The sequence below is a fragment of the Pristis pectinata genome, chromosome 2 (assembly GCF_009764475.1).
Source record: "Pristis pectinata isolate sPriPec2 chromosome 2, sPriPec2.1.pri, whole genome shotgun sequence".
NCBI lineage: Eukaryota > Metazoa > Chordata > Chondrichthyes > Rhinopristiformes > Pristidae > Pristis > Pristis pectinata.
Genome location: NC_067406.1, coordinates 5,330,513 through 5,355,766, shown reverse-complemented (window position 1 = coordinate 5,355,766; position 25,254 = coordinate 5,330,513). Strand labels below are relative to the sequence as shown.

At 44.9% G+C, this 25,254-nt stretch overlaps 2 protein-coding genes across 22 annotated transcripts in view; both read left to right on the top strand.

Moving 5' to 3' along the window:
• LOC127580023 (uncharacterized) overlaps positions 1-25,254 on the top strand; it is a 399,650-nt gene that overhangs the window by 303,186 nt on the left and 71,210 nt on the right.
• The window catches only part of nagk (N-acetylglucosamine kinase), a 47,906-nt gene that overhangs the window by 7,009 nt on the left and 15,643 nt on the right, over positions 1-25,254 (top strand). For 20 of the 21 annotated variants that reach the window (XM_052038635.1, XM_052038793.1, XM_052038785.1 and 17 more), the window contains exons 3-7: positions 3,864-3,962; positions 9,608-9,749; positions 10,826-10,936; positions 18,868-18,980; positions 21,349-21,436. In XM_052038635.1, coding sequence (XP_051894595.1) covers positions 3,864-3,962; positions 9,608-9,749; positions 10,826-10,936; positions 18,868-18,980; positions 21,349-21,436 — 553 coding nt within the window. The remainder of the gene's footprint in view (positions 1-3,863; positions 3,963-9,607; positions 9,750-10,825; positions 10,937-18,867; positions 18,981-21,348; positions 21,437-25,254) is intronic. The other variant, XM_052038644.1, reaches the window with a different exon arrangement.

The following is a 25,254-nucleotide window of genomic DNA, read 5'->3' as shown; positions in this document are numbered from 1 at the left end:
TGAACTCAATGTCTCGACTAATGAAGGCAAGCATGCTGTACACCTTCTTTACCACCCCATCAACCCGTGTAGCCACTTACAAGGAGCTATGAACGTGGACCCCAAGATCCCTCTGCTCATCAACACTGTTAAGGGGTTGAACTCCATCTGCCACTTCTCCGCCAATACCTGCAACTGATCTATATCCCGCTGTATCCTGTGCCAGGATACGCTATCCACAACACCACCAACCTTTGTAACATCTGCAAACTTACTAACCCACCCATGTACATTTTCATCCAGGTCATTTATATACATTACAAACAGCAGAGGTCCCAGTACGGATCCCTAGGGAACACCACTAGTCACAGACCTCCAGCTAGAATAAGTTCCATTGACCACTACCCTCTGTCTTCTACAGCCAATTCACCATGGATCCCATGCATCTTAATCTTCTGCATGAGCCTCCCATGAGGGATCTTGTCAAGCACCTTACTAAAATCCATGTAGACAGCTGTACCTTCATCAATCACCCTCGTCACCTCCTCAAAAACTCAACCCGGTTAGTAGGGCTCGACTTGCCCTGCACAAAGCCATGCTGACTGTCCCTAATTAGGCTATGGTTTTCCAAATGCTCATAAATCCTATCCCAAAGAATCCTCTCCAGTAACTTCCCTACCACTGACGTGAGACTCACCAGTTTATAGTTACCAGGATTATCCCTTTTTCCCTTCTTGAATAATGGAACAACATTAGCTACTCGCCAGTCCTCTGGAACCTCACCTGTGGCTAGAGAGGACACAAAGATGTTGGTCAAGGCCCCAGCAATCTCATCTCTTGCCTCTCTCAACCTGGGGTATATGCCATCAGGTCCCTTGGACTTATCAATGCTCTTTAAGAAACCCAACACTACCTGCTCCTTTATCTCGAAATGCTCCAGCATATTAGCACGGTCCACACTGATCTCCCCATCCTCCATGTCCTTCTCCTTGGTAAATACTGATGCAAAGTACTCATTAAGAACCTCACCCACATCCTCTGCTCCTAAGCGCATGTTCCCTTCTTTATCCTTGAGTGGTCCTACCATCTCCCTGGTTATCCTCTTGCTCTTGATATGTGTATGGAATGCCTTGGGATTCTCTTTAATCCTACTTGCCAAGGACTTTCCTAATTCCCTTCTTGAGTTCCTTTCTGGCTTCTTTATGATCCTTAAATGCTCTGTTTGACCCTAGCTTCCTAAGCTTTACTTACTTTTCGTTTTTCTTCTTGACTAAATTCACCACCTCTTTCAACATCCAAGGTTCCCTTCCCCTGCCGTCCTTGTCCTTCCTTCTTACTGGAACATCCCTGTCCTGTACTCTCTGCAGTCGGTCTCTAAACACCCTCCACATGTCAGATGTGGACTTGCCCAGAAACAGCTGTTTCCAATTAACTCCCTAGTTCCTGCTGAATGCTCCCATAATTTGCCCTACTCCGATTTAATACTCTCCTGCAAGGTCCATACTTATCCTTATCTATAGTTATCTTAAAACTTAAGGAGTTGTGGTCACTGTTCCCTAACTGAAAGGTCAGTCACCTGGCCAGGCTCATTACCCAACACCAGGTACAGTATGGCCCCTCCTCTCATTATACTATCTACATATTGACTTAAGAAACATATTAATCTGTATGGATGGCTTGCAAAACTAAGTTTTTCACTGTACCTCGGTACATAAGGATGATGAGAGTGAGGATAGGACCACTTAGGGATAAAGGGGGAGACGTGCCTTGAGGGGGGGGGTCCATAATGAATACTTTGCTTCAGTCAGGGAGAGGGACTTTGACGAATGTGAGGTGAGAGTAGAACAGTCTAATGTGCTGGAGCATGTCGGGATTAAGAAAGAGGTATTGTTGGAGCTTTGATAAACATTAGGATAGATAAGTCCCTGGGATCGGACGGATATACCCCAGGTTTCTATGGGAAGCAAGGGAAAAGATTGCTGGGGCATTGATGACGATCTTTGCATCCTCCCTGGCCACGGGTACCAGAGGATTGGAGGATGGCAAATGTTGTTCCCTTGCTCAAGAAAGGTAATGGGGATAATTCTGGGAATTATATAGACCAGTGAGTCTTATGTCAGTGGTGGGCAAGCTATTGGAGAGGATTCTTAGGGACAGGATTTATGAGTATTTGGAGAAGCATAGTCTTATTAGGGATAGTCAGCATGGTTTTGTGAGGGGGCAAGCCCTGCCTCACAAGCCTAATTGAGTTTTTCGAGGAGGTGACAAAACAAATTGATGAAGGGAGAGCGGTGGATGTGGTCTCTATGGATTTTAGTAAGGCATTTGACAAGGTTCCCCATGGTGGGCTGATCCAGAAAGAGGCATGGGATCCATGGAAACTTGACTACGCGGATTAGGAATTGGCTTGCCCACAGAAGGCAGAGGGTGGTAGTAGATGGAAAGTATTCTGCCTGGAGGTCTGTGACTAGTGGTGTTCTGCAGGGATCTGTTCTGGGACCCTGCTCTTTGTGATTTCTATAAATGACTTGGATGAGGAAGTGGAAGGGTGGGTTAGTAAGTTTGCAGATGAAACAAAGGTTGGAGGTGTTAGGGATAGTGTAGAAGATTGCCATGGGCTACAATGGGATATAGACAGGATGCAGAGTTGGGCGGAAAATTGGCAGATGGAGTTCAATCCCGAAAAGTGAAGTGATACACTTTGGAAGTTCGAACTTGAAAGCGGAAAACGAGGTTAATGGCAGGATTCTGAGCAGTGTGGAGGAATAGAGGGATCTTGAGGTCCAAGTCCATAGATCCTTCAAAGCTGCCGCACAGGTTGATAGGGCGGTTAAGAAGGCGTATGGTGTGTTGGCCTTCATTAATCGGGGGATTGAGTTCAATAGCTGCGAGGTGATGTTGCAGTTCTATAAAACTCTGGTCAGACCACACTTGGAGTATTGTGTTCAGTTCTGGTCACCTCATTGTAGGAAGGATGTGGAAGCTTTAGAGAGGGTGCAGAGGAGATTTACCAGGATGCTGCCTGGATTAGAGAACATGTCTTATGAGGAAAAGCTGAGTGAGCTATAGCTTTTCTCTTCAGAGCGATGGAGATGAGAGGCGACTTCATAGAGGTGTACAAGATTGTGAGGGGCGTAGATAGAGTGGACAGCCAGCACTTTTCTCCCCAGGGCGGAAATGGCCAATACCAGAGGATATCTGTTTAAGGTGAATGGAGGAAGGTTTAAAGGGGGGTGTCAGAGGTCGGTTTTTTACACAGAGAGTGGCAGGTGCCTGGAACACACTGCCAGGGTTGGCGGTGGAGGCTGATACAATAGGGAAATTTAAAAGACTCTTAGATAAGCACATGGATGTAAGAAAAATGGAGGGTTATGTGCTGTGTAGGAGGGAAAGGTTAGATTGATCATAGAGTAGGTTTATATAGGTCGGCACAACATGGTGGGCCGAAGGTCCTGTACTGTACTGTTCTATGTGAAAATAATAAACCCATTACCAATCCTCTGGGTAAAAAAAAATCTTGTCTTCCCTCTCATCCTCTCACAAATGACTATGCCCTCTAGTTTTTAACTCTTTTGCTAAGAGAAATAGATCCTTCCTCTTGACTTTATCTGGGACTCTTAATAATTTTATTCAATTACATAAGAAAATAGGAAGAACATTAGATCATTCAGCCCCTCTACCATTCAAGAGTGGAAAGAATTAAAGGGGCTGAGGCTTCCCAAGATTGGAGATTACAAGACTTCATGGTCTTCTGTCCCCATCTCCATAACCACCTTCTACCCTGCAACTCTACACCATTTCTGGGCTCTTTCATACCTCTGGTTGGTTGAGATAGGATGATCTGTGTGGTCATTTGATCTCTGTGTTTAATTCTTTCTCCACAGCTGGTTGGGGTGGACAAATGTTTGTCAGCCATCAATCAAATGGTTGAGGAAGCCAAGAAGCAGGCTGGCAGTGACCCTGGAGTGCCGCTAAAGTCCTTGGTAGGTAGAGCAAAACACTTGGTTTTAAAACTGCTCAGAACATACAGCAGTCCCACTGACAACCCTCTCCGATCTCCGAGCCTCCTTTAGGTGCACTTGAATATGGGAAGAAGGAATGGGTTGGTCACTTGTCCTTGGAGCCTGCTCCGTCGTTCATTCCAGCTGATCCTGTTTTGTCCCCATATTATGTAGTTGGCAGTATGCAAATCTCTCCGTCTCGCTCTTGAATACGTTTGGTGTCTCACAGTCTACAACCTTTGGAGTGCAGAACTGAAAAGCTGCACAGCCCTCCAAGTAAGGACATTCTGCCCCAACTTAATCCTAAATAGCCTGAGACCGGCTTCTGGTTCAAGTCTCCAGCCAAGGTGAAAGCATCCTTCCAGCATCCACCCTGTTAACATAGAACTGTACAGCACAGAACAGGCCCTTCAGTCCACAATGTTGTGCTGACATAGTATTCCCTCCTATCTACAGAATGCCCATATCCCTCTATTTTCCTCTCATTCATAAGATAAGATATTTATTTATTAGTCACATGTACATTGACACACACAGTGAAATGCTGCTTTTTGCATCACTGAGAATGTGCTGGGAGCAGCCCGCGAGTGTCGTCACTTTTCTGGCGCCAACGTAGCATGTGCCCATCCAAGCCCCTCTTAAAAGCCCCCAAATGAATTTACCTCTTGTTTCAATGGGGTTATTCCTCCAAAATACAATGAGAAATGGCATAGGAGTTTAATTTGGATAAGTGTAAGGTGTTGCATTTTGGGAAGACAAATGAGGGTAGGACTTTCACAGTGTCTGTCTGAATGGTGTGCAAGACAAGTTTTTCACTGTACCTCGGTACAAACGACAATAATAAACCAATTCCCATTCCAGCAAGAGACAGCAGGCTGCAGCTGTGAAGTGAAGGGGAAAGGGGGGATCGTGAGGGCAAGATCATTTGACGAGCAATCTGGAGTCTGGAGGAAGTTTCGAATAGTGTGAGCAGCAAAGATCAGTGGGGATCAGAAGGGTTAAGAACAGAGATCTGAAGGAGGAGTTGGGGAACAGAAGGACCAGGAATAAATATGGGAAAATGTAAGATAATTAACATTTGTTGGAAGAATGGAAAAACAATATTTTTAAATGGATATTTTTAAAAGCACGTACCACCAGGCTCAAGGACAGCTTCTACTCCACTGTTATAAGACTATTGATCGGTCCCCTAGTACAATAAGATGGACTTCTGACCTCTCAATCTACCTTGTCATGGCCTTGCATCTTATTGCCTGCCTGCACTGCACTTTCTCTGTAACTGTAACACTTAATTCTGCATTCTGTTATTGTTTTCCCTTGTACTACCTCAATGCACTGATGTGATGAAATGATCTGTATGGATGGCGTGCAGAACAAAGTTTTTCACTGTACCTTGGTACATGTGACAATAATAAATCAATTTACCTATTTACAGTGAACGGTAGCGTCCTGGGGAGTGTTGTAGAACAGAGGGACTCAGGAGTACCAGTACATGGTTCCCTGAAAGTGGCATCACAGGTAGACAGGGTGGTGAAGAAGGCATTTGGCACGCTGGCCTTCATCGGTCAGGGCACTGAGTTTAGAAGTTGGGATGTTATGCTGCAGGTGTGCGAGACTTCGGTGAAGCTGCATTTGGAATATTGTGTTCAGTTTGGGTCACTCTGCTATAGGAAAGATGCCATTAAGCTGGAAAGAGTGCAGAGGAGATTTATGAGGATGTTGCCGGGACTCGGACTGAGTTATGGAGGGAGGTTGAGCAGGTTGGGACATTATTCATTGGAGCATAGGAGAATGAGGGGCGATCTTATAGAGGCATATAAAATCATGAGGGGCATAGATAGGGTGAATGCAGACAGTCTTTTTCCCAGGGTTGGGGAGTCAAGAACTAAGGGGCATAGGTTTAAGGTGAGAGGGGAGAGATTTAATAGGAATCTGAGGGGCAACTTTTTCAGTATATGGAACGAGCTACTAGAGGAAGTGGTTGAGGCAGGTATGCCAACAACATTTAAAAGGCATTTAGGCAGGTACATGGATAGGTGAGGCTTGGAGGGATATGGGCCAAACATGAGCATACGGGGCTAGTTTAGATGGGAATCTAGGTCGGCATGGACCAGTTGGGCAGAAAGGCCTGTTTCCGTGCTGTATGACTATACTGAATTTTCACAAAGATATAAGAAAATAGGAGCAGGAGTAGGCCACTTAGCCCCTCAAGCCTACCCCACCATTCAATGTGATCATGGTTGATCTACCCCAGGCCTCAACTCCTCTTCTGTACCAGTTCCCCCAAACCCTCAATTCCTTGATCTTTCAAAAGTTTATCTTCCTCTAACTTAACTATATCTAATAATCTGTCTTCCACTGCCCTCTGGGGGCAGAGAATCCCAGAGGATCACCACCCTCTAATAGAAGAAATTTCTGTGCACCTCGGCTTCGAATCTTGTAACTATCTCATTATTCAAGACTCTCCCACTAGTGAAAACAAATGTAGAAGCATTCATCCTGTCGAGACCCTTTTAGGTCTTGTGTGTTTGAATAAGGTCATCGCTCATTTTTCTAAACTCCCAAGGAATACAGACCAAACTGTCTAGCCTCTCTTGACGGGACTACCCTGCCACCCCAGGATTTAGCCTGGTGAATCTTTCAAGCTTCTGTTGAACGCTATTGGAACAGTGTGAGAGGCTGAGAATAGAATGGTCATGCTGGGGCAGAAAATTGGAATTACACAAGAGGTCTCGATTATTTCTTGGCCGTTGATTTCTTAATGTATTGTGATGTTTTAGCCTTTACGTGCTGGACTTGTGGAGCAGCCAGAAATGCTCATCACACTTTAGAAGGTCTTTGAATGAGCACTTGAATTGGAATTTGTTTATTATTGTCACTTGTACCGAGATACAGTGGAAAAAATTGTCTTGCATACCGATCGTACAGGTCAATTAATTACATAGTGCATTGAGGTAGTACAAGGTAAAACAATAACAGAATGCAGAATAAAATGTAACAGCTACAGAGCAAGTGCAGTGTAGACAATAAGGTGCAAGGTAAAAACAAGGTAGATTGTGAGGGCAAGGGTCCACCTTATCGTACTAGGGAACTGTTCAATAGTCTTATAACAGCAGAATCGAAGCTGACCTTGAGCCTGGCAGTACGTGCTTTCAGGCTTTTGTATCTTCTGCACAATGGGAGAGAGGGGAGAAGAGAGAATGTCTGGGTTGGGTGGGGTCTTTGATTATGCTGACTGCTTTACCGAGGCAGCGAGAGTGTAGACTGAGTCCATGGAGGGGATTAATGTCATAATCAACAAGACAATGGGTCAAAATCTGCCAGAGGACATAGGTAGAGGTTGGTAGCTTGGACATTCAAGGGGGCAGATGAAATTAAATGCAGAGGAGTATGAAATGATACACTTTAGAGGCCTCATGGTCACAAGGAAAATTTGCAGAGTCCACCCAGAGAGTACCAGAGGTCAGAATTGAACCTTGGTGACAGGAGCAGTGAGGCAGCAGGACTGCCTGTTCCCTGAAGGACATTAGTGAACCAGATGATTCATTCGTCAGCCTGGTAGTTTCTGATGGTAGCTCTTTCGATTCCATGATTTAGTCAATTGCTTGAACTTAAATAGTCCGGCTTCCATTGCAGCTAGCTTGTGTCCCGACATCAGTGGTCCAGTGATCAGAAGTCTAGACGTCTAAATGTCCTTCAATGCTGTATGGAAGCACCTTTGGGTTATTGGGCCAAGGTTCAAACTACAGCAATCACTAAATTCAAACTTCAGTGCTCAGGGAGTTGACAAATGAAATTTATGACATCTCGAATACGTGCAGGAAGTTCCGGAGAATTTGTCTGCATATGCACCTTTATTGATTGGGGTGTATGTAGAAGCAGGAAACTGATGTTCTATGTTACTCAATCAAACTCAGCTTTATGATCCAAGTCTCTGTTTACAGCATGACGATTAAATATAACGAGTGAAACAATAGGTCAGCTTACAAAGTGAAGAGTTGTACCTTGGGGAAAATTATTTTTGAGAGAAGCTAAAGGTTTTTTTTAAAAAGCATTTGTATAGAGACCTTTTAACTTTCATATAATCAGTGCAGAAGGGCTGAGAGAAATGTATATTAAAGAAAACACGGTGGTTTATAATGAGGACTGGAATTGTAAAGTGCCAAGTCGCTACTTTAACAGGTTTGAAACCTTAAACAATCGATCTTGTTCTTGTAATTGGTATTGGTTTATTATTGTCACTTGTACCAAGGTACAGTGAAAAACTTGTCTTGTATACCGTTCATACAGATCAATTCATTACACAGAGCAGATACATTGAGTTAGTACAGAGTGCATTGAGGTAGTACAGGGTAAAAACAACAACAATACAGAGTAAAATGTCACAGCTACAGGGAAGTGCAGTGCAGGTAGACAATAAGGGGCAAGGTCACAACAAGGTAAATTGTGAGGTCAAGAGTCCATGTCATCATATAAGGGAACCAACCATTCAATAGTGTTATCACAGTGGGATAGAAGCTGTCCTTGAGCCTGGTGGTATCTGCCCTCAGGCTCCTGTATCTTCTGGAGAGGAGAGAAGAGAGAATGACCCGGGTGGGTGGGGTCTGATTATGCTGGCTGCTTCACCAAGGCAGCGAGAGGTATAGACAGTCCATGGAGGGGAGGCTGGTTTGTGAGATGGATTGGGCTGTGTCCACAACTCTCTGCAATTTCTTGTGGTCCTGGGCAGAGCAGTTGCCAAACCAAGCTGTGATGCATCCAGATAGGGTGTCTTCAGTGGTGGATCTGTAAAAATTGGTGAGGGTCATCGAGACATGTTGAATTTTCTTAGCCTTCTGAGGAAGTAAATTGGTCTTATTGTCGCATGTACTGAGGTACAGTGAAAAACTTTGTATGCCATCCATACAGATCATTTCATTACAACAGTGCATTGAGGGAGTACAAGGGAAAACAATAACAGAATGCAGAATAAAGTGGTACAGTTACAGAGAAAGTGCAGTGCAGGCAGACAATAAGGTGCAAAGTCATAATGAGTCCATCGTATCGTACTAGGGGACCGTTCAATAGTCTTATGACAGTGGGATAGAAGCTGTCCTTGAGCCTGGGGGTACGTGCTTTCAGGCTTTTGTATCTTCTGCCCAATGGGAGAGGGGAGAAGAGAGAATGTCCAGGGTGGGTGGGGTCTTTGATTATGCTGGCTGCTTTACCAAGGCACAGGACTCGTAGAGCACAGGAACAGGCCCTTTACCCCAAGATGTTGTGCCGAGCTAATTAAACTAGTAAATAAATGCCGAACTAAACTAATCCCTTGACTATCTATTTCCCTCCATGGATGCTCCAGTGCTTTTTGTTTTGCTCCAGATTCCGGCATCTGCCGTCTCTTGTGTGTCGACGTCATATTTGCTCCTTGCCAGTAATGCCTTTATCTAATGAATGATTTGGAAGTTGCTTTAAGATGTACCTTAAAACCTAACTCTGACAAAAACTTTGATACTGATCCTAATTTTACTTTCAGTTCAATGGACAGTTTCCAGTCTGGTGAACCAATTTGGGACATCTTTAACTAGCTGCAGGTGGCTACGTTTGTTTTGTTATCCTTCTGATTTCAGTGTTTGCTCCATTCTCAGGGAATGTCCCTGAGTGGTGGGGAGCAGGAGGAAGCTATCGGCAGACTAGTTCAGCAACTGAGGGACAGATACCCAAACCTGAGCGAGAAGTACCACATCACCACAGATGCAATAGGAGGAATAGCAACTGCCACCAATAGGGGTAAGACTCAGTGGAGTTGTTTTTAAGAAGGTATGTATTTGATGTCGAGCTCTTCTTTGCCTCCTCATCCTATCTATCTATTTATCTGTCTGTACCTATTTCTTAGACAAGGAGTCTTCACCCTCCCACTGATGACTCCTTCCTGCACAGATGGTGTGGCAGTTTACAGTGGCCATTTAACCTACCATCCCGCACATCTTTGGGACGTGGGAGGAAACCCATACGGTCACGGGGAGAACATGCAAACTCCACACAGACAGCATCCAAGGTCAGGATCGAACCCGGGTCTCTGGTGCCGTGAGGCAGATGAGATGGACTCTGACCTCAAGATCTACCTTGTTGTGACCTTGCATCTTATTGCACTGCACTTTCTCTGCAGCTGTGACACTTTACTCTGTACTGTTATTGCTTTTACCTGTACTACATCAATGCACTCTGTACTAACTCAATGTAACTGCACTGTGTAATGAATTGACCTGTACGATCGGTATGCAAGACAAGTTTTTCACTGTACCTCGGTACAAGTGACAATAATAAAGCAATACCAGTGGCCCAACTAGCTGTGCCACTATGCCAACCCCTACTCTTAATGACACACCATACAATCAGTGCAACACACTGAGCTCTGTATTTTCTTCATCCACCTCGGTTTTGCACTAACCCTGCACTAATTTTGTATTCTGTATATACTGTTTTTTGCACTATTTGTACTTGCACAATTTTTTTTTGTCTGCGTTTATTGTATGTCTTCTGTTTTATGTAAGTTGTCTGTCGTGTGAGTCTGGGGGAAACGACATTTCGTTCCTCCATGTGGCTTTATAGCAGATGGGTGAATGACAATAAAGTAACTTGAACTTGAAAAGGGACTGATCTGCTGACCCTTTCTATGGAGAAACTCCAATGGTGGACGTTGGCATTTAGTACCAGTTTCTGTGTGGGGAAGCTGAGATTTGCTCTCTGGTCCATCTTTACACTTCTGTACCTGCTGCCAACGTCCCCTCTTGTGTTGGCCAGTTGTGAGGTGTGCTTTTTGAAGTGAACACCCCTCAGTAAAGTCTTGTCATCTTTGCTCCCAGGTGGAATTGTGCTGATCTCTGGAACGGGCTCCAACTGCAAGCTTGTGAATCCAGACGGGTTGGTGATTGGATGCGGAGGCTGGGGACATCTGTTGGGAGACGAGGGATCCGGTGAGTGGGGGAGAAATTCGGGAGTATGCCCCAGACCCATGAGCAGATCAGGCTTCAGTGGATCTTAGAATTTCGTTTTTGACTTTTTGGCTATTTTGATTCTTCCTGGAGATTTTGGAATTCTGTACTAATCTAAAGTGGGTTCAGGTCTCAGAACAACATCAAATGCATAGAGTGCAAAAAAAGAATTTCTAAGGCTGATTCAAGGCTGTGAATTCAATACCATTTGAAAATAACTAATATAAGAGTCAGAAGTTTTATTCCTGGTTTAGGGGCTTTTCAATGAAGAGTAATTGAGGAAACATGACCTACAAGTAGAATAATAGAATGGTTACAGCACAGAAGGGAGCCATTCGGCCCATTGTATCCATGCCTGCTCTCTGCCGGTGCAACTTACTGGGGTTCAGGAGAATGAGAAGAGGTCTGACAAACACACCTGATTCTAAGAAGGATTGCCAGGGTGGATATGGATTCCAAGATTTGTTTCAACGGGAAGTCTAGAACCAAGGACTTGATCTCGGAATAAGAGTTTGGTCATTTCGGACTGAGATGAGGAGAAATTTCTCTTCATGACCTGGTCAGAACTGGTCAGTTCTGATTCAAACAGAGAAAGCGAGTTACCTGAAGCTGCTGAGTTTGATATTGATTTTGGACGTCTGCATGCTGCACAGACAGAAGGTGCTGTTCCTCAGGCCTTGTTCTAACATTACTGGAGGACACAAACAGGTCAGAGTGAAGGTGGGATGGAGTATTAACATGGTGAGGCCTTGGGAAGCTCAGAGCAGCCCAAAGTGAGGACCAACTTTGGTCTTTATAGTGGAAAAACCAAACGCATTTGAGTAAACACAAACTGCTGGAGGAACTCAGTGGGTCAGGCAGCTTCTGTGGAGGGAAATGGGCAGTTGATGTTTTTGGTGGAGACACAGTCCCGATGAAGGGACTTCATCTGGGCTGGTCCCTTCATCTGGACTAGACTAGATTTGTCCATTCCCTTCCACAGATGCTGCCCGACCCACTGAGTTCTTCCCACAGTTTGTTTGTTGCTCTAGATTCCAGCATCTGCAATCTCTGGTATCTCCACTGAACATATTTAAGTTATTTGCATTTGGGAGCATTGAGGATGAGCCAAAGGAAGCTGGGTGGACACTTTGTGTGGCGTGCAAACATCTGCAGTGCTGATGGTGTAAGATTGTGAGTTGTGATTGTACTGGAGAAGCTTGTCTGGAGATGTGACTGGTTCTGGAGTGCAAGTCTTTGGTATTACAGCTGAGGTGCTGAAATTTCCCAGAGGGTTTGATATAGAGACATAGAGTCATACAGCACGGAAACAGGCCCTTTGGCCCAACTGGTCCACGCTGACCAAGATTCCCATCTGAGCTAGTCCCAGTTGCCCACACTTGGCCCATATCCCTCTAAGCCTTTCCTATTGACGCACATGGTAGTGTAGCGGTTAGTGCAAGGCTATTACAGCGCCAGCAACCCGGGTTCAATTCCAGCTGCTGTCTAAGGAGTTTGTACATTCTCCCCGTGACTGTGTGGGTTTCCTCCGGGTGCTCCGGTTTCCTCCCACATTCCAAAGACGTACGGGTTAGGAAGTTGTGGGCGTGCTATGTTGGCGCCGGAAGCGTGGCGACACTTGTGGGCTGCCCCCAGAACACTACGCAAAAAGATGCATTTCACTGTGTGTTTCGATGTACATGTGACTAATAAAGAGATCTTACCTGTCCAAGTACCTTTTAAATGTTGTTAATGTACTTGCCACAACCACTTCCTCTGGTAGCTTATTCCATATATGGACTACCCTCTGGGTGAAACAGGTGCCCCTAAGGTTCCTATTAAATCTTTCCCCTCTCACTTTAAACCTCTGGTTCTCGATTCCCCAATCCTGGGAAAAAGACTGGATGCATTCACCCTGTCTATGCCCCTCATGATTTTATACACCAACATAAGGTCCAAATCTCCTGCGCTCCAATGAAAAAAGTCCCAATCTGCTCAACCTTTCTCCATAACTCAGTCCCTTGAGTCACAGCAACATCCTCGTAAATCTCCTCTGCACCCTTTCTACTCCTTCACAGATATATCCTGTGCCATTTAGTGACATCTGGTGGAGTGACTCTGATTGTGCTATGATGGTGAGGATCTCAGAAGGGAGGATGGGAATTATCTATTTGATAACTTTGTTTGAACATGGTTGCGAGTGCAGAGATCTTTTTTGGAGCCTCCTTCTGTGAGATGTTTAATTGTCCATCACCACTGACAATGAGATATGACAGGACCACAGAGCCTTGGATGTGAGATAGCCTGGTTTTGCCTATTGCATCCCGATTTTGTTGGGATATATAGTCCTTTCTTGCTGGATGAAAACACCAGTTTTTAGGAAACTGAGGGTTTACTTGAAGCCTGAAACAATATGGTCCATTACAGCCAAACTTGGGACTAAAAAAATCTAATTACATATCAGAGGGCTGAACCCACATAACAGGTTGGCCAGGTACAAAATATCTGATTCAGTACAAAATATCTGTTTCAGTACAATGTCCTGAACATTTAAAGTAAGATAACTTGAGAGGGTTTGATGACACCTCTGTCATCTGTGTGGGAAAATTCTTCCCGAGTTCCCTTCTATACTTTTCATTTACATCAGTGCTCCCTAGTTGTTGACCTCTCTGCTAAGAGAAACAAGTGTTCTGTCTTGGTCTCTCATAACTTTGTGCATCTTGGTTAAATCTTCATTCAACTGGAAAACACCCTGGTCTATCCAATATTCTCTTGTAGATAAAATTCTTCTCTCCTGTGAAACGTTCTTGCAATTCCACTCTCTGGTGCTGTCATACCACTCGTTGTGCGACAGGAGCTTGTACAGTCCTCTTGTTCTGGCCTAACTGGTAATTTGTAGTGTTCTATGTGAATGCTCTGCTCTTAAACACTCTGTCACTGTGAATAAAGGCAAGTATTCCTTATGCCTTCATGATACCTTAACTGCTGGTTCTGCTTTGAGACATCTGTGATTATTCACTCCAAGATTCTCTGAACCTTTACACTTTTCGAGTATCACGTATTCTCCCAAACCTCTACACTTTACATATATTCTCTTCCCTTTCCTTCCACACATACATTACCTCGTGCTTCTCCAGGATGAATTCCATTTGTCATCTTCTGCCCACCTTATATGATGAGATGGACTCTTGACCTCACAATCTACCTTGTGTGACCTTGCACCTTATTGTCTACCTGCAATGCACTTCCCTGTAGCTGTGACACTTTACTCTGTATTCTGTTATTGTTTTTACCCTGTACTACCTCAATGCACTGTGTAATGAATTGATTTGTACAAATGATATGCAAGACAAGCTTTTCACTGTACCTCAGTACATATGACAATAATATACCAATACCTGCCCAGTCCATTGACACCTCCCCACAGCTTTTCTCACTGTCAATAGAATTGGTCGTTCAGAGTTCTTTGTTGTGAACTTCTGCAAATCTGTTTTTGATTTCTTAATAATAATAGATAAAGTGGTTAACTCTTAACTTTTGATTACTCTAACAAGAGAGAAAACAGATACCATCCGTGAATTAGTATTTCATGGAATTGAATAATTGAATCTTCCATCAAAGGAGAACACCATTTGGCCCATTTTGTTTGTGCAGGCTGTTAGAAAACTCTTTCTAATTAACTACTTTTTGCCCTTCCCATCATTGCCTTGAAAATTTTCCCTTTTCAATTTCATGTCCTAAAGTTCCCATTGTCACATGGTAGGCTGATCCAAAAGGTTAGATCACACGGGATCTAGGACGAGCTCACCAATTGGATACAAAATTGGCGGTGGTAGGAGGCAGAGGGAGGTAGTGGAGGGTTGTTCTTCAAATCAGAAGCCTGTGCCCAGTGGTGTGACGTAGGGATGGGTCCTGGATCCCCTGTTTGTCGTATATATTAGTGATTTGGATGAGAATGATTGGTTACTAAGTTTGGGAATCACATCAAAATTGGTTGCATAGTGGTACTGGTTTATTATTGTCACTTGTACCGAGGTACAGTGAAAAACTTGTCTTGCCTACCGATCGTACAGATCAATTCATTACACAGTGCAGTTACATTGAGTCAGTACAGAGTGCATTGATGTAGTACAGGTAAAAACAATGACAGTACAGAGTAAAGTGTAATAGTTAGTGACATAGAGTTTAATTTTAAAAGTGTAGAACGATTATAGTAAAGGTAATGAGTAGATCTGTAGAGAGCAGCTTGCAACGTGTCACCACGCTCCGGCGCCATCTTAGGTTTTCTAAGGTTACAACAGGATCAAGATCAACTGGGGATGTGAGCAAAGGAGTGGCAGATAGAATTTAACTTGGACAAGTGCGAACTGATGCACTTTGGGAAGTTAAACCAGGACAGGACATGCACAGTAAGTGACAGAGTGTTGTAGAACAGAGACACCAAGGGATATGGGTACATAGTTCCATGGAAGTGGTGATACAGGTAGACCAGGTGGTAAAGAAGGCGTCTGGTACACTTGCCTCCATTGGTCGGGGCATTGAGTACGAGGGTTGGGATGTCACGCTACAGCTGTACACGATGTTGGTGAGTATTGTGCGGAGCTCTGGTCTCCATGCTGTAGGACGTCATTAAGCTGGAGAGGGTGCAGAAAAGATTCACGAGGAGGTTGCCGGGACCGGAGGGCTGGAGTTACAAGGAGCGACTGGGATGGTTGTCCCTGGAGCGAAGGAGGCTGAGGGGTGACCTTATGGTTTTATAAAATCACGAGGGGCAGAGATAAGGAGGGTGGTCACACTCTTTATCCCCAGGGTGGGGGAGTCTAAAGCTAGAGGTGAGAGGGGAACCTGAGAGGCAGGTTTTCCACACAGAGGGTGGTGGGTGTGTGGAACGAGCTGCCAGAGGAAGTGGTAGAGCATGGTACAATTACAATGTTTAAAAGACATTCAGACAGGTACATGGACCGGAAAGGTTTAGAGGGCCAAATGCAGGCAAATGGGACTACCTCAGGCAGGGACCTTGGCCGATATGGACGAGTTGGGCCAAAGAGCCTAATTTCGTGCTGTACAGTAGTGTAGCGGTTAGCGTAACACTTTACGGCGCCAGCGACCTAGGTTCAATTCCCACCACTGTCTGTAAGGAGTTTGTACATTCTCCCCGTGTCTGTGTGGGTTTCCTCCGGGTGCTCCGGTTTCCTCCCACATTCCAAAGACGTATGGGTTAGGGAGTTGTGGGCATGCTATGTTGGCGCCGGAAGTGTGGCAACATTTGCGGGCTCTCCCCAGAACACTCTGCGCAAAAGATGTATTTCACTGTGTGTTTCGATGTACATGTGACTAATAGAAGATATCTTTGATTTCTTGTATTGTAATAATTTCCCACTGTTGGCCCACGGTGAGTTGACCCTATTTGCTTGGTTTGTGGTTACTGTTGCCAGTACTGGGCCACGGTCACCAATGGTGGTGGTAATGCTGAACTTTATTCTCAAATTTGGGTTGCAGGCAGATGAGATTAGTTAGAGTAGCATCATGGTTGGCACAGACGTGGTGGGCCGAAGGGCCTGTTCCTTTGCTGTACCGTTCTCTGTTCTTGTACATTTTGAAAGATTGAAGCAGATTGAAGGTACACGTGGGGCTAGGTCAGTTTGTTTCTGAAAGAGTTGGTTTCATGACTATTCTTGGTAATCTCATTGTCTTGGTGAAGCAGCCAGCGTAATCAAAGACCCTACCCACCCGGGACATTCTCCCTTCTCTCCTCTTCCATTGGGTAGAAGATACAGGACCCTGAGGGCACGTACCACCAGACTTAAGGACAGCTTCTACCCCACTGTGATAAAACTATTGAGCAGTTCCCTTATACAATGAGATGGACTGTGACCTCACGATCTTCCTTGTTATGACCTTGCACCTTATTGCACTGCACTTTCTCTGTAGCTGTGACACTTTACTCTGTACTGTTATTGTTTTTACCTGTACTACATCAATGCACTTTGTACTAACCCAATGTAACTGCACTGTGTAATGAATTGACCTGTACGATCAGTTTGTAAGACAAGTTTTTCACTGTACCTCGGTACAAGTGACAATAATAAACCAATACCAATAATCAGAGCTTTTCAATTTAGTAAACTGGTAAGATTGCCAACTGTTGTAGGAATTGAAACTGTGTTCTCTGGATTACATTGCTAAGGAACAAGCTAGATTCATTTGGGTGCATTCTCACCGCTAATTCACAAGGTTGTGCATTGAAGTCCCGCTCCAGACACACAAATCCACAGTGATGCTTCAGTACAATGCTGAGGTAGTGCCACACTGCCAGAGAGTTGGTTCCTCAGGAGAGACATTTCGAGGGCCCCTTCAGGCGCCCATTTGAAAAGGCTGTCCACGGCATTACTTCAGTGAGCAGGGGCAATATCTCCGGTGTTTTGGCCAATATTTATCTTAAAAACATCACCGAAACGACAGAACTGTTGTCGGAATTTGCCGAGCACAATCTGGCGACTGCGTTTTCAACATCGAACTAAAGTACTCATTGGCTTTAAGTTGCTTTTCAACATGCCAAAGTTGTGAAACAAGCTGTGGAAATGCAAATGTATCTTCCTCACTTTGTCCAATCCCCGGATAACTAATTCCACAGTGTAATTACTGCTTTGTTGGAATGACCAGACACCATCTGATACAGTGGTACTTACTGTGGTGTGTTGTACTGAAGCTTCATCCGTTTGTTATGGTATGTGGACCTCACTGGCAGTGTCTATTGTCCATTCCCAGTTGCCCAGAACTGAGGAGCCAGTTGGGAGTTGATCACATGGTGGACCTGGAACTGTGTGCAGTCCAGACTGAGAGAGAAATACAAGCTTCTAACCCCAAAGGGAACTGGTGAATTACATTACTGGTGTTACCTAAAGCTGGTCAGAGCCACTTTACATAGAACATAGAACAGTACAGCACTGGACAGGCCATTTGCCCACGATGTTGTGCCGATCTTGATGCCAGTTTATGCTTAGTGTCCTCCTCCTGTGTGTCATCCACGTCCCTCCATTCCCTTCACATTCATATGTCTATCTAAAAGCCTCTTAAACTCCATCAAACTGTCAGCTTCCTCTACCACCACCCCAGTAACCCATTCCAGGCACCTACCATTTTCTGCGTTTTAAAAAAAAACTTACCTCTCATGTCGCCTTTAAACTTCCCCCCCTCACCTTAAAAGCATGTCCTCTGGTGTTTGACATTTTAACACTGGGGAAAAGATTCTGACTGTCTACCCTATCTATGCCTCTCATAAATTTAAAGCCCTCTAACGGGTCTCCCCTCAGCCTTCGATTCTCTAGGGAGAACAAGTTTGTCCAACCTTTCCTTATAGCTCATAACCCTCTAATCCAGGAGGTATCCTGGTTCAATGCAGTAGATCAAGCACAGAGACTGCCAGATCTTACAATGGATGCTGAATCATGTGACTGCAGGAGTCAACTGGTTCTTCATCTTACCTGATCTGGAGAAATTTTCTACTTGCCTTTGAGAGTTTTCCATTCTACCGTACCTTGTTATAGTTGTGTCCATGACAATAAACTCGATTTGACTCGACAGGTTGTGTCAAGTCAAGTCACGCTTGACCAGGTGATACTGGTTTAATGTGTAGACCATGGAGATGTACAGCCCAGAAGTGGACCCTTTGGCCCATCATGTCTATGCTAACCTTTTTGCCCAACTGCACTATTGTGATGTAATGTAACAGTGGCCAACCAGACCTTGTCCCTGGGCTGGTTTAACTTTGCCATTTGGTTGTCCAGCTTGCCAACACTGCGTGGTGGTGCGGTTCGTTCCTGTGGACTGTTTCCCTCAGCCCCAACAACAGTTGGTATCTTTGGGGAGGGGTGAGGTGGGGATGGTGGTGCAGATAACCAAACTCATTAAAATTCTTTGTTTTCTCCTTGCAGCTTATTGGATTTCCCACTTGGCTATAAAGACTGTGTTTGATGCCACCGACAACTTCAAGCACACACCATACAACATCTCGCTGGTACAGGAGGCTATGTACAATTATTTCCAGGTTAGAAGTGCTGGTTTGTGAATTGTTTCATAGAACATAGAACATTACAGCACAGTACAGGCCCTTCAGCCCACGATGTTGTGCCGACATTTTATCCTGCTCTATCTAACCCTTCCCTCCCACATAGCCCTCCATTTCTCTATCATTCATGTGGCTGTCTAAGAGTCTCTTAAATGTCCCTAATGTATCTGCCCCCACCACCTCTGCCGGCAGTATGTTCCACGCACCCACCGCTCTCTGTGTTGAAAAAAACAGTTACCCCTGACATCCCCTTTATATCTTCCTCCAGTCACCTTAAAATTATGCCCCCTCATGTTAGCCGTTTTTGCCCTGGGAAAAAGTCTCTGACTGTCCACTCGATCTATGCCTCTTATCATCTTGTAGACCTCTAATCAAATCACCTCTCATCCCCCTCCTTTCCAAAGAGAGAAGCCCCAGCTCACTCAACCTATCCTCATAAGACATGCTCTCCAATCCAGGCAACATCCTGGTAAATCTCCTCTGCACCCTCTCTAAAGCTTCCACATCCTTCCTATAATGAGGCAACCAGAACTGAACACAATACTCCCAAGTATGGTCTGACCAGAGTTCTACAGAGCTGCAACATCACCTCGCTGCTCTGGAACTCAATACCCTGCCTAATGAAGGCCAACACACCATACGCCTTCTTAACAACCATATCAACCTGCGCGGCAACCTTGAGGGATCTATGGACGTGGACCCCAAGATCCCTCTGTTCCTCCACACTGCTAAGAGTCCTGCCATTAACCTTGTATTCTGCCTTCAAATTCGATCTCCCGAAGTGTGTCATGGGGGCCACTTATAGGACAATAGTGGGTGGAGGTAAGTCCAGGTAAAAGGTCTCGACCCAAAACGTCGACTGTCCATTTCCCTCCATGGATTCTGCCTGACCCGCTGAGTTCCCCCAGCATTTTGTTTTCATTCCAGATTCCAGCATCTGCCGTCTCTTGTGTCTCCTGTCGATATTTTAACTTTGCAAGGAAGAACCAAACTTTGGGCCATCAGTGTATTAAGTATGGACTAATTGTTCTGAATCAGAGAGGGGAAGATAGGGAGAACACTGCAGGGATGGGACAAAGGGGAGAGGTAGGATCAGAGACCAGCAAGAGGTGGGGGAGGATCTGAAGGAGTATTAGAATCCAAGAGATGTTGGGTTTTGCAATCTCTAGCAATGCAATGAAGAATAAAGTGGACAGTTTTGAGATGGAGTCTCAATGAGAGCTATCTCAAAGAGAGGTCACGCTTAATGCATGATCTTAAGTGTGGATCTCAGATGTGACCGGAGAAGTGATTAGAGAAACACTGGATAACTTAAATGTACCTGTGATTATGGGTTGATCCGAACTGTGAAGGGTGGAATTTCAGTAGGAATCCACTTGGAATAAGCTGGAGACAGTTGGTTAGGAAAGAGCCATGTTGATAGAAGAGGGATTTGACAAAGAGAAGAAGGGAAGTAGACACCGTCAAGGGTGAACTCAGTAAATGAGAAACGGAAATCCCATTAGACAGGAGCAGAAGGTCTAAGTCTAAGTTGAGTTCATTGCCATATGCACAAGAACATGGATGCACAAGTGCAATGAAAAACTTACTTGCAGCAGCATCAAAGGCACATAGCATCAGAAAAGCAACATTCACAAAGAAAATATAAATTAGACACAAATTATACACAATTTTTACAAGAAAGAACACAATTAGAACAAAAAAAAGCCCATTGTAGTGCAAAGTAGTCACAGTGTTGCTATACTAAGGTAGCGATTAGAGTTTTGCAGGTTGGTTCAACAACCAAATGGTTGAAGGGAAGTAGCTGTTCTTGAACCTGGTGGTGCGGGACTTCAGGCTTCTGTACCTCCTGCCCGATGGTAGCGGCTAGAAGATCGGCGTTCCTGGAAGAGAAGTGGCAGTGAATTCAACAGTAACTGGGGCAACAAACCGCAGTTGTTGGAAATCCAAAACCAAACACAAAATGCCGGGAGCACACAGCAGGTCAGGCATCATCCGTGGGGAGAGAAGTAGAGCCAATGTTTCACGTCAAGGACTTTCATCAGAAGTGGAACAATGAGAAAACAAATGTGTTTTATTGGTAGCATTAGAGAGAATTGAAGAAAGAAATCACGCAGTAGTGGGATGTGGAGTGCACCTCCTAGAGGTAACAGAGATAGAAATCTTCTTCACATTTGAAAAAGGGAGAACATGAAGTTTTAGAGATGTTGTTTGAGGGACGTTGGATACAGTTGTTCTACAAAACAGAACCAGATACTGTGTTGCCCCCAAGCAGACAGTCTTGACTCCTATGAAAGACAGCAGATCTGGCCCTCAAACTCTTACTTTTTTTCTCCAAAATATGCAGATATCCAATCGGATGGACTTCCTCACTCACCTCTATCGGAGTTTTGAAAAATCCAAAATTGCTGGATTTTGTCGAGTGTTAGCGAAAGGTAAACTTGCTTTAGGGTGTAAGCTTTTGTTATGGATCGTTCAGTGCTGGGTTGGGGGATGTTGCTTCTGTTTTCAGCCGGTCAAAATCCTTCAAACTGCCAGCGGCTCCTCTTCCTGGACTGTTCCTACCCAGTTCCATCTCTCCTTAGCTTCTCTTACAGCCCCTCAGACACAGCACACTGACGATATCCAGCTCTATCTTGCTACCTCCCGACACCTCCACTGACACTACGCTGTCAGACTTCTTTCTCGACAGCTAGTACTGGAAAAGCAGAAATTTCCTACAACTAAGTTTGGGGAGAACATAGCCATTGAACATAATAATGCAAGAACCTTGTGCTCTGTGAGTGCCACAGATTCAGTTGCCTGGCCACGAGCTCCAACTCTCTTTCAGGCAACTTCAACTGAATCAGACTGTTTGGAAAGTGAGGTTGATATCAGCTAAGAGAAGAATGTTGGACCACCCACCTTCACTTGCCTCTGCCACATCAGATCAGCTGGAACTCTCATCCAATCCCAGGAAGCCTCCCTTGACCTACTCTTTGTAAACCTAAGGTCCTCCAATACTCTGTGTCCTAACCTATGCCATCCCACTCACCATAAAATGGATCGTTGACCTCATAATCTACCTCATCATGGCCTTGTCCCTAATTGTCTGCCTGCACTGCGCTTTCTCTGCAACTCTAACACTATTATGCACTCTGTTATTGCTTTTCCCTTGTACTACCCCAATGTACTGATGAGATGAAATGATCTGTGTGGATGGCATGCAAAACAAAGTTTTCCACTCTACCTTGGTACATGTGACAATAATAAACCAACAATGGTCTAAAGACAATAGCACACACTAAGAAACATATTAAAATGTTCAAATTCCAAAAGGAACTGATATTAGCGAACAAATTAATTCCTTTGAAACTTATGAGCGGTGATGGGTATTGAAATCACAAGGTGCCTCTGTGCAAACAAAGGCGTTCTCTATGAAAACAGTGCACAATGGGGAGCCATTTGGCACAAGTGGTTTGGAGAATGCATTTATTTTTATAGATGTATATGTTAAAATAAAAAAAAAATTCAGGATTGAACCTGGGTCTGACATTGAAAGTACAGGAACAGCATATCAGTGGGAAACAAGGACTGAGTGTAATCTTCCATCTCCTTGCAACTGCTGGATTGGACATCAGACTTTTCCTAGGACCTCCACTTTGTGGATCACCTCTCTTTCCTCACATTCCTTTATTTTCAGAGAAAATAAAGGAATTCAGAGATTTTCAGAGATTCCAAGATCCAGAGAATCATGGACTCATTAGGGACAGCCAGCATGGCTTTGTGAAGGGAAGATCATGTCTCACGAGCCTGATAGGATTCTTTGAGGAGGTGACCAGGCAGATTGATGAGGACAGTGCAGTAGATGTGGTCTACATGGATTTTAGTAAGGCGTTTGACAAGGTTCTGCATGGTAGGCTTCTTCAGAAGGTCAGAGGGCATGGGATCCAGAGAGGCTTGGCTGTGTGGATTCAGAACTGGCTTGCCTGTAGAAAGCAGAGGGTTGTGGTGGAGGAAGTGCATTCAGATTGGAGGGCTGTGACTAGTGGTGTCCCATAGGGATCGGTTCTGGGACCTCTACTTTTTGTGATATTTATTAATGACTTGGATGAGGGGGTGGAAGGGTGGGTTAGCAAGTTTGCAGAGGACACAAAGGACGGAGGTGTTGTGGATAGTGTGGAGGACTGTCGAAGGTTGCAGAGGGATATTGATAGGACACAGAGCTGGGCTGACAAGTGGCAGATGTAGTTCAATCCGGAGAAGTGTGAGGTGGTACACTTTGGAAGGACAAACTCCAAGGCGGAGTACAAGGTAAATGGCAGGATTCTGGGCAGTGGGGAGGAGCAGAGGGATCTGGGGGTTCATATCCACAGATCACTGAAAGTTGCCTCACAGGTGGATAGGGTAGTTAAGAAAGCTTATGGGGTGTTAGCTTTCATAAGTAGCGGGATCGAGTTTAAGAGCCGCGAAGTAATGACGCAGCTTTACAAAACTCTGGTTAGACCACACTTGGAGTACTGTGTCCAGTTCTGGTCGCCTCATTATAGGAAGGATATGGAGGCGTTGGAAAGGGTGCAGCATTCTGGCACCTTGTAAGTGCTTCCTACCCCGATCCCTTCCTCTATCATCAACCTTTGGCTGCTAAAGCATAACAACTAAGTTACTGAATAGAAACATAGAAAACCTACAGCACAATTCAGGCCCTTCTGCCCACAAAGCTGTGTCGAACATGTCCCTACCTTAGAAATTACTAGGCTTACCCATAGCCCTCCATTTTTCTCAGCTCCATGTACCTATCCAAAAGTCTCTTAAAAGACCCTATCGTATCCGCCTCCACCACCGTTGCCGGCAGCCCATTCCACGCACTCACCACTCTCTGAGTAAAAAACTTACCCCGACATCTCCTCTATACCTGCTCCCCAGCACCTTAAACCTGTGTCCTCTTGTGGCAACCATTTCAGCCCTGGGGGAAAGCCTCTGACTATCCACACGATCAATGCCTCTCATTGTCTTATAAACCTCTATCAGGTCCCCCCTCATCCTCTGTCGCTCCAAGGAGAAAAGGCCGAGTTCCCTCAACCTGTTTTCATAAGGCATTCTCCCCAATCCAGGCAGCATCCTTGTAAATCTCCTCTGCACCCTCTCTATGGCCTCCACATCCTTCCTGTGGTGAGACGACCAGAACTGAGCACAGTACTCCAAGTGGGGTCTGAAAAGGTCCTAAATAGCTGCAACATTACCTCTCGACTCCTAAATTCAATTCCACGATTGATGAAGGACAATACACCATATGCCTTCTTAACCAAAGAGTCAACCTACGCAGCCGCTTTGAGCATCCTATGGACTCGGACCCCGAGATCCCTCTGATCCTCCACACTGCCAAGAGTCCTACCATTAATACTATATTCCGCCAACATATTTGACCTACCAAAATGAACCACTTCACACTTATCTGGGTTGAACTGCATCTGCCACTTCTCAGCCCAACTTTACATCCTATCCATGTCCCGCTGTAACCTCTGACAGCCCTCTATACTATCCACAACACATCCAACCTTTGTGTCATCTGCAAACTTACTAACCCATCCCTCCACTTCCTCATCTGGGTCGTTTATAAAAATCACAAAGAGTAAGGGTCCCAGGACAGGTCCCTGAGGTACACCACTGGTCACCGACCTCCATGCAGAATACGACCCTTCAACAACCACTCTTTGCCTCCTGTGGGCCAGCCAGTTCTGGATCCACACTGCAACGTCCCCTTGGATCCCATGCCTCCTTACTTTCTCAATAAGCCTTGCATGGGGTACCTTATCAAATGCCTTGCTGAAATCCATATACACTACCTCTACTGCTCTCCCTTCATCAATGTGTTTAGTCACATCCTCAAAAAATTCAATCAGGCTCGTAAGGCAGGACCTGACCTTGACAAAGCCATGCTGACTATTCCTAATCATATTATACCTCTCCAAATGTTCATAAATCCTGTCTCTCAGGATCTTCTCCATCAACTTACCAACCACTGAGGTAAGACTCACCGGTCTATGATTTCCTGGGCTATCTCTACTCCCTTTCTTGAATAAGGGAAGAACATCTGCAACCCTCCAATCTTCTGGAACCTCTCCTGTTTCCATCAATGATGCAAAGATCATCGTCAGAGGCTCCGCAATCTCCTCCCTCACCTCCCACAGCAGCCTGGGGTACATCCCATCCGACCCTGGCGACTTATCCAACTTGATGCTTTCCAAAAGTTCCAGCACCTCCTCTTTCCTAA